Source organism: Cuculus canorus, chromosome 1 (genome assembly GCF_017976375.1).
Source record: "Cuculus canorus isolate bCucCan1 chromosome 1, bCucCan1.pri, whole genome shotgun sequence".
NCBI classification, from domain to species: Eukaryota; Metazoa; Chordata; class Aves; order Cuculiformes; family Cuculidae; genus Cuculus; species Cuculus canorus.
In genome coordinates this window covers 162,583,998-162,604,690 of record NC_071401.1, presented here as the reverse complement: position 1 = coordinate 162,604,690, position 20,693 = coordinate 162,583,998, and the positions used below count along the sequence as shown (strand labels likewise).

At 38.8% G+C, this 20,693-nt stretch overlaps 1 protein-coding gene across 4 annotated transcripts in view; it reads right to left on the bottom strand.

Moving 5' to 3' along the window:
• Window positions 1-20,693, bottom strand: part of SYT1 (synaptotagmin 1) — a 350,955-nt gene that overhangs the window by 84,116 nt on the left and 246,146 nt on the right. For all 4 annotated transcript variants that reach the window (XM_054064261.1, XM_054064263.1, XM_054064260.1 and 1 more), the window contains exon 4: window positions 10,349-10,533. In XM_054064261.1, coding sequence (XP_053920236.1) covers window positions 10,349-10,533 — 185 coding nt within the window. The remainder of the gene's footprint in view (window positions 1-10,348; window positions 10,534-20,693) is intronic.

Here is a 20,693-nt window from a genome sequence, read left to right as displayed (position 1 = left end):
TGAATGCAAGAATCCCTCTTGCAAGGGAGTTTTGAATGCAGGCAGAAAACATTACATGATCGGAAAACTTTTCTCCACAGGTTATGAGATGCCTATTGGAAGGTGAAAGCTATTTCCCAGGAGGGATAGTAAACATTGCATGTTCTTCATATCAGCTGAGGATCTATATGATTACTCATGACCTTGACCTAGAAACACTGAAGCCCTAAGAGACACTAAGAAGGAGATGGCGTGTAGATTTGGCCAAGGTCATGGCATTGAGGGAGGGAAGAAATGACAAATTATTCTCTCTACAGCAGTCTGTGCATAATAATTTTTACCACCAAGAGAGGTATTTGCTTTCAATCTAGAGTCCACTGCTTCAAGAAGAAGTTGAGTCAAAGGAAGCACAGAAGTTTCTCTTGTTTGATACAGCTGCTGAGTTCCAAAGAGGAAGAAGAATTGTATTCCTTCAAAGTACTTGAAACACCCTGTAGGGATTTTCATTTTGTATTGAGATTCTCTGAAAGATCAATATTTAATGGAACAGTACTGCAACTCTCGATTTATAGCACGCTATATCACACTATATTGGGTATTACTGTTGTATCGCTATGCTCAATTAAAAGAAGCAGCTATATTTTACTGCTTTTAGAAACAATAAAATATTTTTAATTATAAGACAGCGTTTTCCTCAAGCATCTTCAGCTGACACAACTGTGATCAGAAAGCCTGGATTTAGATGCAGAGGAATACAAGTCTTTCCTTTCCTAATATTTCTTTTAATTCCATGACATTTAAAATGCATTTTCTATTAAATACACAGCAGAGAAATACATTATTACATTCTGCTGGAGGCCAGATTTATTTTTTCTAATTTGGATGACTGTTTATTCAAGTGGTTTCTTAATTTCTGTGTAACATATGCAGAAACACACAGCAATCCTCTTACATGTTTATAAGTATCTGAAAAAACATAGGCTTATAAGTAAGGAGGTACGGGAATGTACAAAAAAAGTACTAATCCAATACAACCATTACAAGGTGATACATCAACACCCAATGAAATCAGCAAGTAAGAAAAGTTATGTTGTGCACATTGTGTTGTCACACAATATACAAAATACATCTTCTTACATCTGGAAGACAAAATGCATTTTTGAGCAATCTCTCATTTAAACCACATTTGAACAAGCTCTGTAACTAGTTCTAACCAAGGGTGCAGGCATAAATCTACAGATGGCATTAGGATTTTTTTTTTTGTGCTGTGTTTAGTCAACCGTTTTCTAGCTTATGTACTCTGCAGTGGTTTCTACAGCAAACAGGGCTATATTATAGCAATCTGGAATCCACAGTTCAATCTGCTGTTTTTTTCTTCACTTCTGTAACATAAGAGTGGTTTTAGTCTCTTTTTGTCTGGTTTGTTAAGGAAAATGCTTGATTTTCAATTCCTTTTCAGTTGCATCTTCTGCATTAGAAAAAGGAAAGTAAAAACAAAACTGCTCATAATTGCAGTTCTGCAAACTTCACAACTTGCAGAGGTTTTTTACACATACTGGGCTTCCTCTCTCTCCCATTCTTCCAGCTGACAAAAGCCTCTTCCTCCAGTGATACTTCCTCCTGATACTGTGAATATCCCTCGCTTCCAGCTCAGTTCCACCAAAAGCCCTTCACCCTGTCACTGGGTTTGCCCCACTTCTATCCACCACAAACCACAAGATAGATTCTGGGGATCCAAACAGCTTTATGTACACTTTCATTTAATCCCTCCCAAAAACTACGTGTAGAGATCAAGGAGGTCTGCAAGAGATTTAGCACAGTTGATCCGTTGGTTGCCTCCAGATTCCACATGTGAAGAAGCTCCAGGAAAGCAAACTGATGTGAGACTCCTGGTAGCAAAGCTGTTGGGGGAGCAAGTGTACTTTGCCCCCTGGGCAGTGAGGCAGAGGCCACAATCATGTCTGAGTCATGAGGAGAGCACAAAGACCCATGAAGGTGTATTTGGTACTTTGATTCCACTCTCAGTTATCATCATGTCTCATTTCTAATGCCTAGTTCATGTCACAAGCTACTTAAGACTGCAAACAAAGCGTCTTTCACTGTCATATGCAAAGAAACACTTTTATTAACAAAGATTTTAGGATTCTTCCATTCACGGAGCAGCCTATTGCCCCACTTTCAAGGAAACAAGTTACCAATAAGCAAGTAGATGTTAGGAAGGAAAACAACACTGACTGCAGGCTGTAAGTTTATTTGCTGCACAGCGCACGCCGCCATCCTGAGTTCCATCTCCACCTGCCCCATCAATCATTCCTTTTGTTCACAATGTGAAGGGGATATTTTTTTAATGCTTGAATGATGCCCAGTCCTCAGGCTTGTGTAATGCCCGCTGAGCTGAATGGAATTAAACAATATTGTTTTGTAGCAAGAATGTTCTATGCCACATCCAACAATAAATCTACCAGAAAGGCAATGCTTCCTCCATACCTGGGAATGGTTCTGTTTCCACTAATGGTGGTGAACTTCTTCTCAATTTCTTTCATGTTTGAGAACACGATAATTCTGATCTGGTCAATTTTTAACCCAGGGGAAAAGAAAAGCCTTTAAAAATTCCTGACTAATTCTCTACCATGAAACATGACAGTCTGTAATTGTAGCACATTTTCTATCAGAGTCCCTCAGAAGGAGAGGCAGCATCTCATTCTTTCAGCATCTGCTTTCTCTCCATGAATCAATTTAAAGAGCATGTCGTGCATGTGTTTCCAGTGGCTGAGCCAGGCTTTGGTCATTGTGAAATCTACTCAGTCGTTACTGCTCTAAGAGTGTTTGCCTCACACACCAGCAGCGGGCCACACCGCGGCACAGAATGAGCAAGACCCTGCTGTGTCCAGCATGCAATGCCTGGACATTACTTTCTTGCTTGTTATCCAGGTTTTAAATGGTCTGTTGGATTATTCAAAAGGCTTTCTTTCTCCAGGAGCTCTATGACGCGAGGTCATCACGTTCAGCTTAAGAGCTCGCGGATTTGTTTAGGTACTAAAATAGCAATTTATTCTGGTAAGATAGAAGAATACAGCAAATACTAGAGGTGTTCAATGGAAAATGTGAATACATATATTCAAATTGGAGCTGTCAAGCCCCCAAATCAACCTATTTTTCCTGTAGCCAGTGTTTATTTACTGAAAAAAAGATGCAGCCATTCTCAGCCTGGGGTCCTATTTTAGAAGTTCATCCTGTGGGCCAGGATTCTGCTTTGAATTCAGGGCCCAGGCACATGAACAAAAAGAAGAAAGCACTCTTGCAAGTACGCTAGCGTATTCTGCCCCCGCTTCCCATATGGCAGTTCCTTGGTTGTGCTAAGTAGCAGGTTGTGAGTAGGAGGCAGCTTTAGGCTGCTTGGCTGGTGTGTGACGGTCAATCAATTGTTCTTCATCCTCCTCAAAGTAATGGCAGTGGGCCAGATGGAAGTGCACTTTAGGACAGAAATGGCAAAGACCATCCTCCGACTAGGACTTTATCAAATATCTGATAGTCTCATGCTTGAAGGTTACTTTGCAATTCAAATTTATTATTCATCATAATTAATAAAAAAAGTAAACAACTAAATATCCACAACAGGATTTGAAATGTATACCTCATTGATAGGAAGTGCTGTTCCTGTTGTTGGTTATTCCATACCCACTAACTCCAGGTACTTAGTATAAGAGCTTAGCTCTCCATATAATCAGTGGATACAGGTAAAGGCCTCAAGAATGTCACTTAATTTAGGGAATAATTGCATAGTTCTTAAACACCACTCATTAGGAACCTGCAGAATCTGGTCTTGAATAAGGAATTCAAAATTTGGCCTGTTAATCAAGAGAACACAAGAAAGAAATGTCCTTGACAATGGAAGCTTCCTGTGGCAAGACCTTCAGTATAGAAACCAAAGCATGTAATACAATTATTAAGATCCATATCATCATATCATCGTAACAATAAAATAGATTAAAATGAAAGTAATAAGTGAATTATTTTACAGGAAAAATACTTATAAAAAAAGGAGGAAAAAGAAACTCAGGAAGCTTGCAAAACAAGCTCCTATGTTTTCTTGGGAGTGACTGAGAGTAAGAGAGGAATGCAAATAAGCCCGGTCTTGTGACTCACATCTGTCGCATCCATATTTTCAGGGTTCTGAAGTCTAATATAAATCTAAGTTACAAAACTGTTTTTCAAAAAACACTGCAGAACACAAACACTCATCTTTAACACTATATCTTCATAAACATGTTATTTTCACATTTTTCCGGAAGTTTTATGCACCCTACACAGTTCCCTTCTGAGGCAGGTGAAAAAGCAGGATGACTGGTCAAGCCTGAAGTTGAATTAATGTAGAAATGGAGCTCAGTCAATATATTTTGACTGCCACAGTATACTTATTGGGCTTGTTTTCTAAGAAAGGCTTGTTCCCATTGGTTCTGACCCATGTCACCATGGGCTGAAGATGCCAACAAATGGGAACTGGCATGCTGAGACCAAGAGAGGTGGCATCATGGAATAAATACACTCACTATTCTCTAGGCATTCCACTGGGAAAACAAATAAGCACAAGAGCAAACATTAGAGAAGAAAAGATCATTGCCAGCAACAGAGCTCCTGTTCCTCAAAAAGATACTCTTGGATTATTTCTGGCAGTAAAGGCTTGGATTCGTTCAAATGAAATCCAGGCTTTCTGGATGTCAGCGTGGATTTCATTTGCTTCATTTTGGTTACCACCTTCATGCTTCACACATGACTTTCTGAAATATTTCAGTGCCTAAAATTAACAAGCTTGTTACTTCAGCATTTTTTTAATATGAGAGTAAGAGTGCTTACTGTACAACAGCTAAAATCATATGGTGAAACAGCCTAAGAAAACCATGATATGTTGCAGCTTTCAATATCATGTTTCGTGATAAAGGCCCAATATTTCATTGCTATTAATGCCTGAACACTAATCAGAATATTCTGATTAAGTCGGTACATAACTGCGATGTAAATGGAAGGCCTATGTAAAGGAAGAACAAATATGCAAATAAGTCAGATGGCTGACTGAAGGCCACAGTCAGTCAGCAGCTGAGCCTCATACTCCAGGTCATAGTACACATACTCGATTCCAAATCTCTTATTTCACCCAACAGATGTATTCACTGTAAGCCAAAAATCTTTCATTAGTGACAGTGTTTTAGCCTGATGCAATGAGGAAGGACTGAGCTATTAAATCTCTTTCTCCACTAATGCTTTGTGACCTAATAAAATGTTCAGACCACCACAACAATTATTCTCTAAGCAACAGGGCTAAATTTTAGTAATTTTTTAAGTGCCACTGTTCATGACTGGAAGGATTATGTCTATTCCTTCCCTCAGCCCACAGGCTGAGCTTAGGCAAGAATTTTTTGGTACCAATGCATCAAATTCAGGCCAAATAAATCAGCAGCTATTACAGTGTCTCCGGACCTGGGCATCTGGGGGCTTGTTTTGTTTTCCTAAAGAAAAATTAGTGGGAGCCACCAGGGGCATGGCAGAGACTGGTAAGTTATGAAGGCGAAACTGTGCTGGGAAGATCTCACAGAAACACTGGTGCTATTTTCAGTCACTTGCACCAAGAGAAGTCTGGAGTAAGATCACTTAAAAGAGTTTGGTATGGAACATTAAGAACTTAAAGTGTGGGCACTGTACTAAGATGATGCAAGACCCCACAGCAAGTTTCACGAAGAACCAATCATTGTAGCAACACTTAGAAACTAAGACATTAAAAATACATGCTACTTTCACTTACTTTTGATATGGTGACACTTATACAAAAAAGAAATAAAATTAGCAAGTTATTTTAATGTGCCTTTCAATTTTAAATTTTAGCTTTCTAGTACAGTTTGACTTAATATTTTGACTACAGAAAGAATAACAACCTCTTTTTTTTCACCCTCTTTTAGACTCTCTCCAGATACATATCCAACCAAAAAAATGACCAATCAATTTAGTTCAGCCTCTTGGTGTGTATACCAAAGCTACTACATATAAATCTCAGCTGAGGAGCCACAGCTGTCAGAAGACTATATGTATCAGAGCTTTAGTCTAGGTGCGTCCAAATAGCAAAATAAACCTACCGCAAGTGACAATCCAGAACAGTCATGAGACACAACATAGACAAGGAGGACATAGAAGGAAGAAATAAAAATTAAAACATCCACACACAACATTAGTAAAAACCATGGAGAAATGACCGTTTCATAGCAGTACATTCATTAACAATTTGCCTCTCCTAGAAGGAACCTAATTATCTCAGTGGCTCTCGGTGAAGTCATATACTCTTATTCGAAAAAGTAAGCATTGATTGCAATGGAAATGGGTTTGGACACTGAAAACTTAATCTTATTTTCAACTTATCTCCCACTTTACCTCAACTACATTTGCTCATGATCTGTATCATTTCATAAACAGCTTCTCATTTGAAGTTGTGTTCAGGAAGGTGGACATTTTGATGCACAAATATTCTAGCAGAGACAAAAGAAATTATTCCACTTTCTGTAATATCTAGTTATGGTGTGACTGTTGAGCAGACTGAGTATGTCAAAAGGATCTTTAACTATGTCAAGCTATGTGGCTCTATAATGATTTGGCATGGATGTGCAGGTCAGCATGAGTACATGTAGGTCAGAAGTCCTCTTTGACAAAGACAGAGTAAGATGGAAATTGCATTTCCAGAAGCTGATACTTCCAATTTACCAAACGCTACACTAGTTTTGTGTGCCGAGGGAACAAGGATCTTGCAAGATGCCAAGTGCCCATCAACTGCTATTAAGCAGGCTTAGTAGAAGACAGAAGGTAATTAGCACTTGCAGGTTCAGTACTAACAAGGACTGAACTAAGCTTTTTAGTTTTTTGACAACATTTTAGATCTTTACACTGCCCTTTATAATGGCATTAGTTTTACATCTTGATCTTCAATTACTTTTTCTTTAAGATTAAAATTTGCTTCTTTAAAGACCTAAAAGGCATTCTTTTTTTTTTTTCCCCTTTCTGCTTTATGCCAAAGCACCTAAAGTGGTTCAGTTCTTTTAGCTTAAAGATCCTACACTTAGCATTCACTGCATTGAGTTCATTTAGATATATTAAAATGTGTACTGATCATTCAAGATTAAACTGTTAGAACAAATTCTAACATACTGGAAAAAAAAGAAAACGGCTAAAATTTCAGAAAGTATGAATTAAATTGGTAAAAGTTATTGAATGCCAAGGACTTAAAACTGTACACTATCAGACTAATAAGTCTGAATTTCAGGGGCTAATTTGAGCAGCCTATTTTTGAAATCCCAGGGAGTGAAGAGGAAGCTTGGCTGGAGAGTTGGTGATGCATCCACTTATTAAAGCTCTGATGTTTACATCACCTGAGAATCTACCCTGCTTAGATTTAAGTGTGTGGAACAAAATGTATTCGTTAAATACTGAAGTATTTGGGCAGAAGGATATTTAAATAATGATGCAGAATACTTTGAATCATCTTTAAATGTCTAACTATGCAACATTTCAAAGTTTGAGCTCTCTGTAGACAAGAGACACAATTCAGCTTTTTATCAAATTTTCCTGTGAAAAAGATAAAAATGAATCCAAATATTAATTACATAATGTAATTTTACATGTAAAAATATTTATTTTCCAAGAATCCATGGTCATTTATCCAGGTCCTAATGAATATAATTAAAAACACTTAATAATATACTGTAAATACAACAATGGCCTTACACGATATAGAACAAATTCCACATAAATATCAATCAATAAATTGCACATTATTTATCCTACAACAAAGTATTAGAGTTGTTATCATTGGTAGAACATAGCAAACATCTCAAGAATTTTTCCACAAGCATAATCAAACAGTTCTTCAGTTCTTGTTGGTTCAATGGGAAAAAGTTGGCTAACAGTAGCCCAGGGTAATCCAACAATTGATGATCTGATTTTCCATGCACTGCTGAGGGGGAAATATCTCACAATTACTTAATAGCTCAGAACAATGTCTATAAATCAAATACAGGCATTCTACAAATGCTAAATCAAAGTGCTTAAAGAAAAGGAGTTTGTTTCACATTAATCATAAGGAAAAAACAAAATCAGCATAATATTTTTTGCAAGGGAGAACTCAAAATTTGTGCTCTGCTGGTTTTGAGCTCAGCCTCACTAATCTTCCTAACCTTGGAATAGCTACATCTACATTAGTGATTTTGTGTACCGACGAGATTGTTTTCAGATGTGAATTTGTCTTGTGTCAGTGTGGAACCAAGGCTGAAGCTGCACGCCAGGGCCCTACCTAAAGTGCTCCACGTGCAACGTAGATGCAACATTCTCCAGCTGTCTGCTCTTTTGTGCCTGTGCAAGACTCTCTTAGTTGTGGTAAGGCAGTCTGGGAAGGCTGTAGAGAAATAAGCTTTCTATTGTCTCTAACATGTAGATAGACAAGTACGGTAGGATGGGCAACTGGTGTGAAGTTCATTAGCTGCAACCATGCAACGTGTACTTATGCTCTGAGAACCAAAACAGATTGTGTTAGATCAAGCCTCACTCTTTCCTTTGTCACTCAGATGATGACCGTGTCTACAGTGGTCAATATAAAATGTTGATACATACAGTTTCGAAGGAATTAATTTTGCCAAGGCTTATTTAACTGGTGCAGTATATAGACTAGAAAAGTTAACTGCTTTCTAATGAATCAACATTTTAATACTGGCTAGTGCAATTGAGTAGCATTAACAGGAATAAAACAACTGGATCTTCAGTTATTTTCTTTCCATATTGTCTGCTGAACAACAACAAAACCTTTCCTGTTGTCTGATAATGGAAACTTGAAATAGCTCTGATAGCTCTGTACCTTGGAAGCTTATTTATTATTTTCCTCCCCTTATCAGAGCTATTTTCAGGCTCCGCTCAAGTGATCCAGTTGTAGCTTGTCATCAGACTTGCAAGGTTTCTTCATACACTCTCCTGAATTTTCTCTTTCCCTATTATGTCTTATGTGCCTGGAGAAGCATGCTAACCTGTTCCAGGATTCTTAAGACTGGCTAATGAGCCACAGTGGTGGCTGTTCCGTCACTGTACAGTGGCATCTCACCACTAGCTCTGGACTGCTCCATGGGCCTTTTTAACTACTATGCTCTAGGCTTCTTTTCTTGGATCTTGTTCCTGATAACCCGACCCTAGTCCTCTGGTTCCCAGCTTCAGCTCATACTTCTAATCCACTTTTCTTAAGCCCAACTTTCTTCATACACTAGATCTCAACTTGCGGAAGGAACTGATCCTTCCTGACCAAGCTTTTATCCTCTCTTTTTGGCTGGATAAGTGCTCCTAGACTGCTCTGGCTCAACCTTACAAGGAGTTCTGGGTGCACAGATTTGACAAGCAATTTCTTTACAGTTATTGTCTCCTACTGAGGAGCTTTTGCAAAGCAGTTCTTTAAATCTCTTCAGTACTTTCAGTTGGAAAAATACAGCCCTTTGTCTTGTTAGCTTAGGAACTCTGGCAATACAGTGAGAACACATGGGTACTTCACATTTATTTCCCCATTCTTTTGCTTATTATGAACAGCTTGCTCCAGGAAGGACAATATTAAAACCCTGTTGAAAAAAGCTTTCTTTCTCTTTTAGGAACACATTAGTTAAGTCTGTGGCCCTGAGGATTAGGACCTGCAACCTTCTGCTTCTCTTACAAGAAGCAGTTCTGAATTTTTTTTCCCCTTATGAAAATGATGCTGCTCAAAGGGCATTATGCTAATATTTTCCTCCAAGTTACTCAGTTGACTTAAAGATACAAGTATGGCTTGTTATCTTTAATCTCCTCCTCTCTAGAATAAATAATTCTCCCAACATTATTGTCCTGAATGCATCCAGGCTCTTCCTTTTCGATTGTTTTCACTTGTTTCTCTGCTTCTCATTTTTAGTTCTGTACTGTTGTTTCTTTATCTGCTGAACTTTGGCTTTCGTGTAAAAGCAGATTTAGAGCTCAGATCTGCTTTTGTTTATCATGTAGACTCAGAAATACTGCTAGAAAGATATGCAAACACTGTACTAGGTCCTGGTCAAAATTTTGAAAACAGACAATGAAAATAGCTCACATTTGCTTCATTTTTGGGACAACCAAGATACTCTCAATGAATTTGCCTCTTCCAGATGAGGCATTACACACCTGCTCACTTTTTAGAAGAGCGGGGAAACTTGATACCACCAAGAAGATTTTGCAAATCAGTCCCCTCCTCACAGAGCCACTAATGGGGCAACAAGCAGAACTTTTTATAGACATAAAAAAACCCCAAACCCTTTAAACGCAACTCAAGAGTTCAAGAAAAGGAGAAGTACTTTACCTGGTCTTTCATGGTTTTCCCTAAATCTTTAACATCTTTCATGTTAATAGCATTCTTCCCTCCCTTCTCCTTTCCCTTCTTCTTGTTCTTCTTTTTGAACAAGCATTTCTTACAGAGACAAAAGCAGCAGGTAAGGATTAATAGTACTGCAACTATGGCTATGGCTATTAAGGCCCAAGGTGGCACTGGAAGAGAAAAAGAAACACACACAAAAGAAAGCAGTAAACTGTTAGTAGGGTTAAATTTAGAAACAAGTGCATTTCTCTCACAGTTAAACCTTTTTAAATGAACATGTCCTGCAGAAATACCTGAAATCTTTTCTAAAACATCTTGTCATCAATTGTATATTTCTCCCAACGGAGCACATGCACACACAACACCAATTTAACACACATATCTATTTACATGCCTGGAGACACATAGCAAACTCTCTTGCAACTATTTTGATTAATCAACCATCTGAAAATGGTATGTCCAAAGTACACCGTGCAAATCTGCAAAATGCTCAGCACATTCAGGAAATTATTTCCTTCCTTCTTTAATCACCGCCCCAACCCACCTGGCATTGTGGCCAAATCACATGGAACCGACTTGGAATCTCCCTTTTCTGGAACAGCATCTGATCCAAGCAGTCAGTTTTAATGAAGAGCCCTTTTCTTATGCCCACTGCTGCACTTGACAGACTCGCACACTCCTCACGATAGATGCGGGTCAAGGTCACCAGTACAGACTGACCAAGGACAAAGGTCTGTCCAGCCTAAGAGCATTTGTCCTATCGATCATTGTGTCCTAATGCTGGCAACGTTTCACTACATAGCTGCATTCTCACCTACACTTTCCTATGAAGAAAACTGTATGTTCCATTTATCTGTTCAGTCCAGGGTATTGGACGTGGCTAAAGCATGAATAAATAACAGAGAACACTTATGATGATAAAATGGTCTTGTTAAAGACCAGAGTTTTTGGAAAAAAGGAATTAAGATGACACTTAAACACAATTAATCCAGAAAGGAATTACTTTCATACAAATCAACTTTAATCAGCAATGATACCCACATGTACCCAGAACACCTGACGAAACTTTACATCTTGTAAACTGTCATTTTCTGAAAGTCTTGGAATGCACTCAGTCTATCCAGTCTGCAAGATATTCTCTCAGCACATTACCTAAAGGTCTCTAAAATGATACAGAGCAAAACTGAAGACTGAATCGAATTTGACATGTTGACGTCACTGAATCACAGAAGGGAATGGAGAGTATAAATGAAGAAAATTAATTGCTTAAAGGGGCTAGGCAGAGGGTGAAGCATGGTCACAGGAACTTCCACTACAAATTACCATTTCTGGAAGAAGACAAAGCACTTACATCTTTCTTATTCTAAATTTAATGACCATATTCCTAACATTTATTCAAATGCCCTTGGTGACAGACAGAAAAATAATGCAGGAGATTAGTTAAACAATAATTTCTGTAATACTTTTGTGCTTTCAAATGTTCATTAAATGCAGCTGCTATAAAACGGAAGCCGTACCATATGTAGAACAAATGAGAACTGATTACTAAACAAATGAATGTTAAAAGACAAACAGTGAACAGATTAGCAGCTGTTTATGGGATATATTTTATGGAGTCAGCAGCAGCAATTCTGCAGTTAAAGTTGCATTAGAGCTGCACTTATGACAACTTAAAATCTGTACTTCAGGCATTAATGACTTCATTTTGTCTTCAAATCTCGAGTGGTAACAGTTTGTAGCACAACTGACTCTCCTACAAATTTTTGACTGTTTTTCATCTGGCCCTCACAAATGTAAAACCATCGCCTTTCACGGGCAATGTGTGTTCTTCTTATACTCTAAACTTCACGTGTACTTAGTCTGTTAGACACTTCGCACCTGAAACGGTATTTATGTAACACTATATATCTGAATTAATCTATGGGAGTTATGTCAATGTGAAATTAATGCTGTGCTCAAATTTATTGTCTATTTGTTTTGTTGCCTTGTCAGTAATGCTTGACACGTGATGCCAGTCAATATGGGGAATATCAAAAAAATGGGTTCTGCCAGCAGGATGGCACCATGGGAAGAAAGAGAGAAGGGACCCATGAAACACAGGAAAGCTGAGAGAACCAAGGAACTGAGGAGACAGGGCATGTGGGTGTTAATAGGATATATACATGTGCATCCTACAGATAAAAAAGCTTGTGTAGCTAATGAAGTCAGGTCCCTTTGTGCTGAAACTGTTGTATAAAGTGGTATTCTGGCACTGCCGCCTTGCTTCTCTGGAGCGTGAGCCATGTGGGGTGCCTTGGGGAGCATTTGAAATACTTGCAGATACCTCAGCTTCTTTTACATAATGCAATGCCTGCTCTCATCTGTTCGTAATTTAATTCCACCCAGTAGTTCTTGTGATGCAATTAAATGATCATGAAATTAATATCTGAGACACCAAGAATTATGCAGAATTCCTTATTTATCTCTTCAAAGAAAATATGCTTCCTTTTTTATAAGCAACAAATGAAAAAAAAAAGGGGATAACCCAAAATCTACACATTTACAAAACAACCTAAACACTGAAGTCTGAAAAAGCAAAAAGGAATGGATGGTTTTTTTTCCTCAATAAAAGTGTACAATTTCTGTCAAGGAGATTGCTCATCCGAACATTGCCAGTGACAGAGATTGCCCAATCAAATACTGCCAGCAGTGGATGTACATGTTAGATTTAAGACAAGTGAAACATACAGTTATCCCTGGCTTTGAAGTAATGCTTGTTTCCTTTCAAAAGTATCACTTAAATAATTTTAAGTATTCATAACTTTACACAATACAGACACGCTTTTCCAAAACTACTAAAGTCTTTCAGGGTTTTCCTATTTTTGCTCCTTAATTTATGGCACAGCCCAGGGAGATGAATTCCAGAAGAAGATAAGTTTCTAAAAACCTGTTTTCTATTAGGTCATCTCAAGGTGGACAGATTAGAATGAAGTGGCCAAAGCCACTAGACACTTTGGGAGACTCAAGTCTACAGCCTTTAATTTTTCGGCCTTTTTGCCAACTGTAAATAATATCTATAAAAACCTTACTGGCAGTATACGAACTTTGTTGATTTTGTACAGTGGCTAACTCTGGAGATTCATATTGGTTAATTCCAGTTGGACTTTCCTCACAAATATGCAAGATTTTAATATTATTTAATTTTTCTAGTCTTTAAATGGACAATAAAGGGAATCTAGAGTTTGAAGATAACCTCCACCTATACAGAAGCAGTTTAATCAGGTTTAGTGTCAAGGTTTGAAACCTCGAGAGGTCTTCTGACACGATTCATTGAAAAAAAGACCTCTGTGACACATGAGTGTGAGTGACAAGAAAAATACAGATCCTGACCAAGTGATCAAGGTGTCAGTGAGCCAGAAGCTTCTTGTACAACTTGTCTTACCCAGTGCCCGCACAAGGGGGTGCTTTGAAACAAGCAATATTTAGCTATGCGATCAAGGAAAAGCTATTGGTTTAAGGATAATCAATATGTGTGTCAACTTTCTGGTATTTCTTTGTTCTGCTCCTGTGGGCAAATACAACATACTTATTTTGAAGACACTCTCATGAATTGCTATGTGATTGGTGATTCTAAAAGGCTCTTAAAGACAAATCTATGGGAGGGGATTTGCTGAGTAGCTTAGTTAGTAAATAAGGTCTTGAATTAGTCTTATTGATCCAATCTAAACAGGGTATGCTCTAGGACTTTACTTAGAAATGCAGGAACAAAGCCTATGTGTAAAAGGAGAGTGCAGGGAAAAAGAAATGCATGGTTTAGTCCTGAGCAATAGCAGGACACTAAAATCAGTAAGCTCTTTTAGTTTGGGCTTAAGAGTGCATTTATGAGGCATACCTCCAGACCACACGTATTTATCATGGATTCACGTTAAGTAGCAGTCTGGGAGGGCACAATGGACTGAATGGGAATACACACTCTCAGAGATCACCTAATGGTGCTCCAACTGCAAAAGGCACTTGGCCCAGAGAAACAAACCTAAACCGAAGCATTACCCCCACAAAGTTTTCAGTGTGGGGCTGAATCCTCAGGACCAACTGCTTCACTCCACTCATTTGCTTCTACTGTACTGCACTAAACACAGCGCATGTCCCAACCCGTCACTAAATCTTGTTCCACCGCATATGCTATGATTCCAAGAAAATGGTGTACTACTGAATTATTCAATTTAGGAGCTACAAATTATGCTCTTTATATAAAGATATCCTTACTTAGCCTTACAGAAAATGCTTGGAGAGGTACAGGCCTTAGGTCTAAAACTGACATTCCTATTAGACAATCTAAAATTATCAAATGCCTTGGAGGACATTTCCCTCCAGAGGAAAGACAGCAAGAGGGAAGTCACAAAACATGTAGTAGCATCAAAGTGGTACTGTCTGTAAAGGAGAATAAAATCCTTCATCATCCTAGTAATTTCATTCCCATTCTGTCTCCAATGTCAGAGGAAACTTTATTAACTTAGAAGTTAACGAGAGGGAAGGTCAAGGAAGAATTGAAGAGAGGAGCTGAATTAAAAAGTGAAGACTTCCATACTAAAAATGTTGTCCACTGATACCTCCCAATTAAGCACTTAAGCAGACCTATATAAACTGTGACAGCAAAGGACTATCAGATTATGGCAGCTTCCACATTATTCTGCAAAGGAGGCCCATGACATGTCGGAACTGATAAATATTCATCATCTGTGTTTCAGAGAGGGCATGGTACTTAACAGGAAGCTGCAACTGCCAAATAGTTGTATGTGAAGCACATTGCATTAATATAAACCTCTAGCAGCCTGAATTTGAGAACACTGGTAGTGTGCATTTTCTAAACCATAGTTTTATCTTAGCTTTTTGCACTTACGACTTCTAATCAGGAAGTAAACCCAATATATAGCCATATTCAGACTTTCTGTGTAGAAACTCCCTTGGGACCACGTTCTGGGAATCAATTTGAATTTCATTAGAAGTTACTTAAAGAAAACCAAAATGTACTGGGAGCAAGGACCCACGTAATAGATACCATTATTCATAGCAGAAGGAGTACAAAGGTGATCAATGCAAAGGAAAGCAAATGCAAAATGGCAAAATGACTTGTAAAAGAGGAAGATAAAAACTGAAAATACATACTTACAAATACCAATGATTTAAATACTAGCCTTCAGGCTTATACAGCTACATTTCCACCCTGAACACTCTTATGTATGCTTTAATCGTATGTTTGCAAAAGATTATTTTCACTTTCTTACATTTACTAAAGATTTTTTGTGTGGTTCAAGTTAACGATGCTATCTTAGACCTATCACATTATTAATTATCTTAATGGAAGCTCTCATGTTGACATTTCTCCCCCTTTCTCTGTGCAGTTGCACAAGAGTATCTGAGAATAGCTTCTGGAAGCTACTGAAGCTTTAACTGAGCTAAGGGATGTGTGTTTTGACAACAAAAGTTTCCTGCAAGCAAAACAGTCTGTGAAAGTGCAATGATCAGATAGGCTTCACTTATCGAATATACTGCCTATAGCTTCTTTGTTAGACATTATAACGGAAAAATATGCAAACTTTATATGACTGAACATTCTGGTCTTTACAAATAAACTGACAATGAATTCAGCAGTAATCCAAATATGGCTACAAATTTAGCCAAGGTGCTTGGGCTGCTTGAGAATCTGATGTGCCTACTGATGCCCCCAAAGCTAGAAGTAAAAAATGCATAAAATGACTGAAACAGTCACCTGAAGGTGAACACACACCTGCTATTGGAATTTGCAGGTCATTCAGGATTATTATTGCTGGGATTAATTCAACTTTTAGGTCATGTGATAGGTTCTCTGTCATGGTAAAACACATTTAGCCAACAAAACATCTTCCTTCTGCAAAGCAGAACTATTTCTGTCTTTGTTGTTATCTCTCTCCTTTTGCTCCCTCTCTCCCCCAGCTCCTCACTGCTGAGTCTCATCACTTCCTCTGCTCCTTGCCTCTTGAGACACATGGGGGAGAAAGCAAGGCAAGAGAGTTTCCAGGTGAGATGGGATTGTGAGGCAGCTAGAGTGAGGAAGACAAGTTGCTGAGATGTCTCCTTGAATGAAGTACCTCAGAGAGATCACAAAGGCCTTCAAGCTTAAATGTCAGGTTTCATCTGTATAAATATTAAAATGAAAAGAGCTACTCTGTTAACCTGAGCTTTCCCCACTGAATCAATATGAAACAGAGTATGACAAAAAGAGACTTAACAGAGATCTTCCCTTTGCCAGCTGTGTCACTGCTGGCTGAGGCTGCTCTCTTGGGCTTGTTTTCAGCTCAGTCACCGTTGCACAGGCTCCTTGGTGGCCACATGGCTTCTTCGGAAAGGTCCCTCCTGTGGTTGCTGGTGCCCAGCTGCCCTTCCCAGCAGTGCCATTCTTCTGCAGGGCTGCTGGCTCTCCTCTTACCCTCTCACAGCCCCCAGCCCTCCTGCCTGCTCTTCTCTCCTTCTTCCTCCAGCAAATATAGCAGTTTCTTCCATTGCCCTCCTCGAAAGAACAATGTTCCCACACTTGGCACACAATGGCCCAGAGGAGAAACCAACAGCCCAGCTCCCTGCTGCACAGTGTGTCCCTCGTGAAGGACAGCTCTGGCCAGCGTGGCAAATAAAACAGCCTTTCCTTTCTGGCAAAACCTCCAGGTCTCTTACTAGAGAAAACAGAGTAGGGAAAGGAAACACTTTGGAGGAAGATGCTTTATAATCAAGTAGATAATATTTTTAGACTGATGCTTCCTATCAGTTCATATATCTGCTGCCTTAAAGCTTTTACAATAAGATAAATAAATTCAGGCTCTAGATAATTGTCAGAGAAAGCACACTGAGCATCTGTGGAATATGAGAAAAGCTGGAGCCTCCAATCAGACCTGGAACCCAGAAAGGTTTGCTGAAGGCTTTCCAGAAGCTGTTATGTGTCAACACCAGCTGATGCCAAATACTTTCCTGAGAAGGGACTGCGGACAACTGTACTTTGTGGTTAGAACACATTTCACTTTTCCTGTGACATATACAATATGTTGCACTTTAAACTTTGATGGATAGTCTGGATGAAAAAAAACAGTAAAAAAAACAGTCACGCAAATCCCTCTGACTCGGAGCTAGAATTTCCGAAGGAAAAAAAATACTCCCGTCATATCAACCCTGGGACTCAGAAATCAAGAGAATAAGACTCAAAAGTAATGAAATTGATGGGAAAAATCAATCGTGTCTACGTAAATTTGATTCTCTTAGCTGATTTCATTCATTGTATGCAATGAACACTGTCTTTGTTTCATCTTCCTTCTAAGCTTTTGAACACTTGGAAATGTTATTTGTGTCACATTTTTAAGGCTTGTCTTACAAATATGTGGGCCAGGCTTATATTTCCTAAAACAGGAATCACATTTGTTGCATACCAGAATTAGTCATATATAGTATATGTTGAATGTTAAAAGTTCCAAAACTATGTAAAAAGTCCATTGCCAAGGAAGGACAAGCCAATTTGCAAGATTTATTAGTAAAATAGTATGCAAGGGTAAAGTCCTTTATAAAAAGGAACTGCTTTGTGATGGCCGATAAGACAAACTTCCAGGAACTATATCTGTCTGTAAGCCAAGGGTCTGGTAACATACAAACTTAACACAGGATGCTATTACAAGATGGCCTAAGGTTTAAAAGGAAACAGCTACTACTAAAAGAATTAACAACCACTGGAGTAATACAGTAAGTTCCCACTGAAAGTAATAACCAGTTTTATTCCTTAGTGAGATTTAATATTCATTTAGAAGGTCTCAAATAAAAACGTCTCATATAAAGCATTTTCATTGGTAGATCACAAAATGTCTTATAAAGGAGGTAGGTAATAAAATCTGAACTAATGAGAGGCAGACATTAATACCCACGGAATAAAATTTGGTTATCATCTGGAAGACACTGTGGGAACACCGGTGTACATTACTGCCTGATGCGGTGCACAGGCAACGACAGGGGCTTCATTTCCTGCAAGCATGTTGCCAGGATCACAAGTCCTTGGTCTGTCTTTGCCATCAGTGAGGTTCATGGAAACGGCAGGTCCTAGGCATGCACCTCGCCATGTGTAGGGAGCTACGTGCTGGAAGATGCCATTGTGCATGTTGCAAGCAAGTGCCCCAGACAGCAGCCTGGGATGCAGCGTCAAAGTTCCATCCCACTAGAGAAAGTACCGGGGTGCACGCATGCTGCATGCTTCCCTGTACTATAGAGGCAATAGACACTCACCACCAAAAGGAACCCATCCAGCACACTAAATCACTAGCATCAAGCGCTTCATGTGATACCAAAGACGAGCATACATCAGAGGTGCCCCAGGTCTTAGTGCCAGGCCCCTCAAGGTTGCAATATTTCTGGCACAACTCACTGGCACCTCAGCTGCTGCAGAGCCAGAAGACTCACTCAGCCCCTAGGGCACCTCCTTCAACTCTGCTTCTTCCCAAGCAGCAAGTCAGAGGACCACTTCCAGATTTACTGCATGGCTGTTTCCTACAAAACAGTGATGCCGAGGAAAAGAAGGACTGAAACAGTGCACTTCCCACTCTGGTGTGGAACCGTTACTGTCAGCAGGGTAATTACTGTCCCATGGAGAGGATAATGACATGCCATGCTCTGAAAATGTTCCAGGCTTGCAGAGTGTTTGGAACCTTAAATAATCAATTTTGTTTATCACCACAGAGCCCAAACATAAACAAAGAGACTTAAGTTTCATTTGTCATTATATACTACTTTGATAATAATTTTTCACTTCTTATTTAAGGCTTTAAAATACATTTTTTTTGTTTTCCTGCCATTCCATTATCCAGTCAGCAAGATTGTATCCAGAGTCCATCCCCTCAGACACAGCACTGAAGTAGAGGATAGCACAGAGTAAATAGAATTTACTTCTCATACACATAAAACTGATGAACTTGCCCACTGAAACAATTCTGCTGTTCCTCAGCCTTGTTGTTGGTTCAGATTCTCATTTGCAATCTTATTAAAAATTTCGATGAAATCCACAGTGAAATTTACTGTCTCTCCATGTGAAACAAAACCAAATGTCAAAATGTATAGTATTTCTAACTTGCAAATAATCAAACCCTTTCTGCTGATAAAAAGTATGACATCATTTCCCTTAGGACTTTGTCTTTTGCCTTTATCCATTACACAGCCTGGTAGAGCCACATTATTGACTATGAACAGCTACTAAGCAGGTTCAGGTATCTGGTTTTATCCAGCCCTTGGAGAGGCCTGGGATGAACTTGTTTCTCCCCCGACAGGTAAGATAAAGACGGGTTAAAAAGACTAATCTACGGCATGGAATGTAATATATATATATGCATTGTACCTGATATCCACTTATTAAAGAAACTGATGTGTTCTGCACTTAAGAACCATAGGAACAGTCAGTTTTTAAACTGATTAATACTTGCCTGATTAATAAAAGCCTTTGTTGGTGTTTTTAATTTTTTTTAATTGCTTCATCAGGAAAGCATTTGCTTACTTAGGTATAGTAAGCAGTCAGAAAGGCTAATTTCTAATAGGTTTGGGAACTTTTTCATATGTCCAATGTCCAGGAAATTAAAAAAAAAAAATTAACTGCGCAGTTGTAGTAGTAATAAATCAATTATAAAAACAACCAAGCAGCAAATCAAAACCAATCTCCTTCTTTCAGCTAGAATTAAACATCTGTTTTTAAATGTTTACTGTATGTTAGGCAAATTGCAGTATGTAGGCACTAGTTGCTCATATGAGAAGCCATGTTTCTGAGATAGGAATGTATCTGTAAAAGCATATTTCTTTTGCTGGGCAATAGTGTATATCCAGTGAATTCAACTGAATATCTGCATTTCTTGATCTGTTACTTTAAATATACAGATATAACTTTGAACAGGATTCTTTCATTAAATATTATCATTATTAATAGACACTCATTTGTGTGTGGGTAGTGCCTAAAGGCACTGACTGAGAAGAAATGCCTCACCAGATTAGATGTTGCACAAATGAAATAAAGAGACAGTCTTGCCTGACAGGCTTTGTAGTATAAGGTCCTAAGTCCACGTGGTGGGTATGTGCCCATCCTGATCTAATTGACTTCTCACAAGAGCTGTGCCCCTGACCAGCCATCAGCCTACAAGAATGCACCAGGCTTGTACACTACCATATACAGTCTGTCCAAGCACATCGCCTGGCACTCCCATCTGCACAACTCTTGCCAAATACCCCTGCTGTCACCTCAACAAGATCCTGTCCACCTAAGACATGAATGGCCTCTTTCTGGAGGGAACTCAGCCAGCCAGCCTGG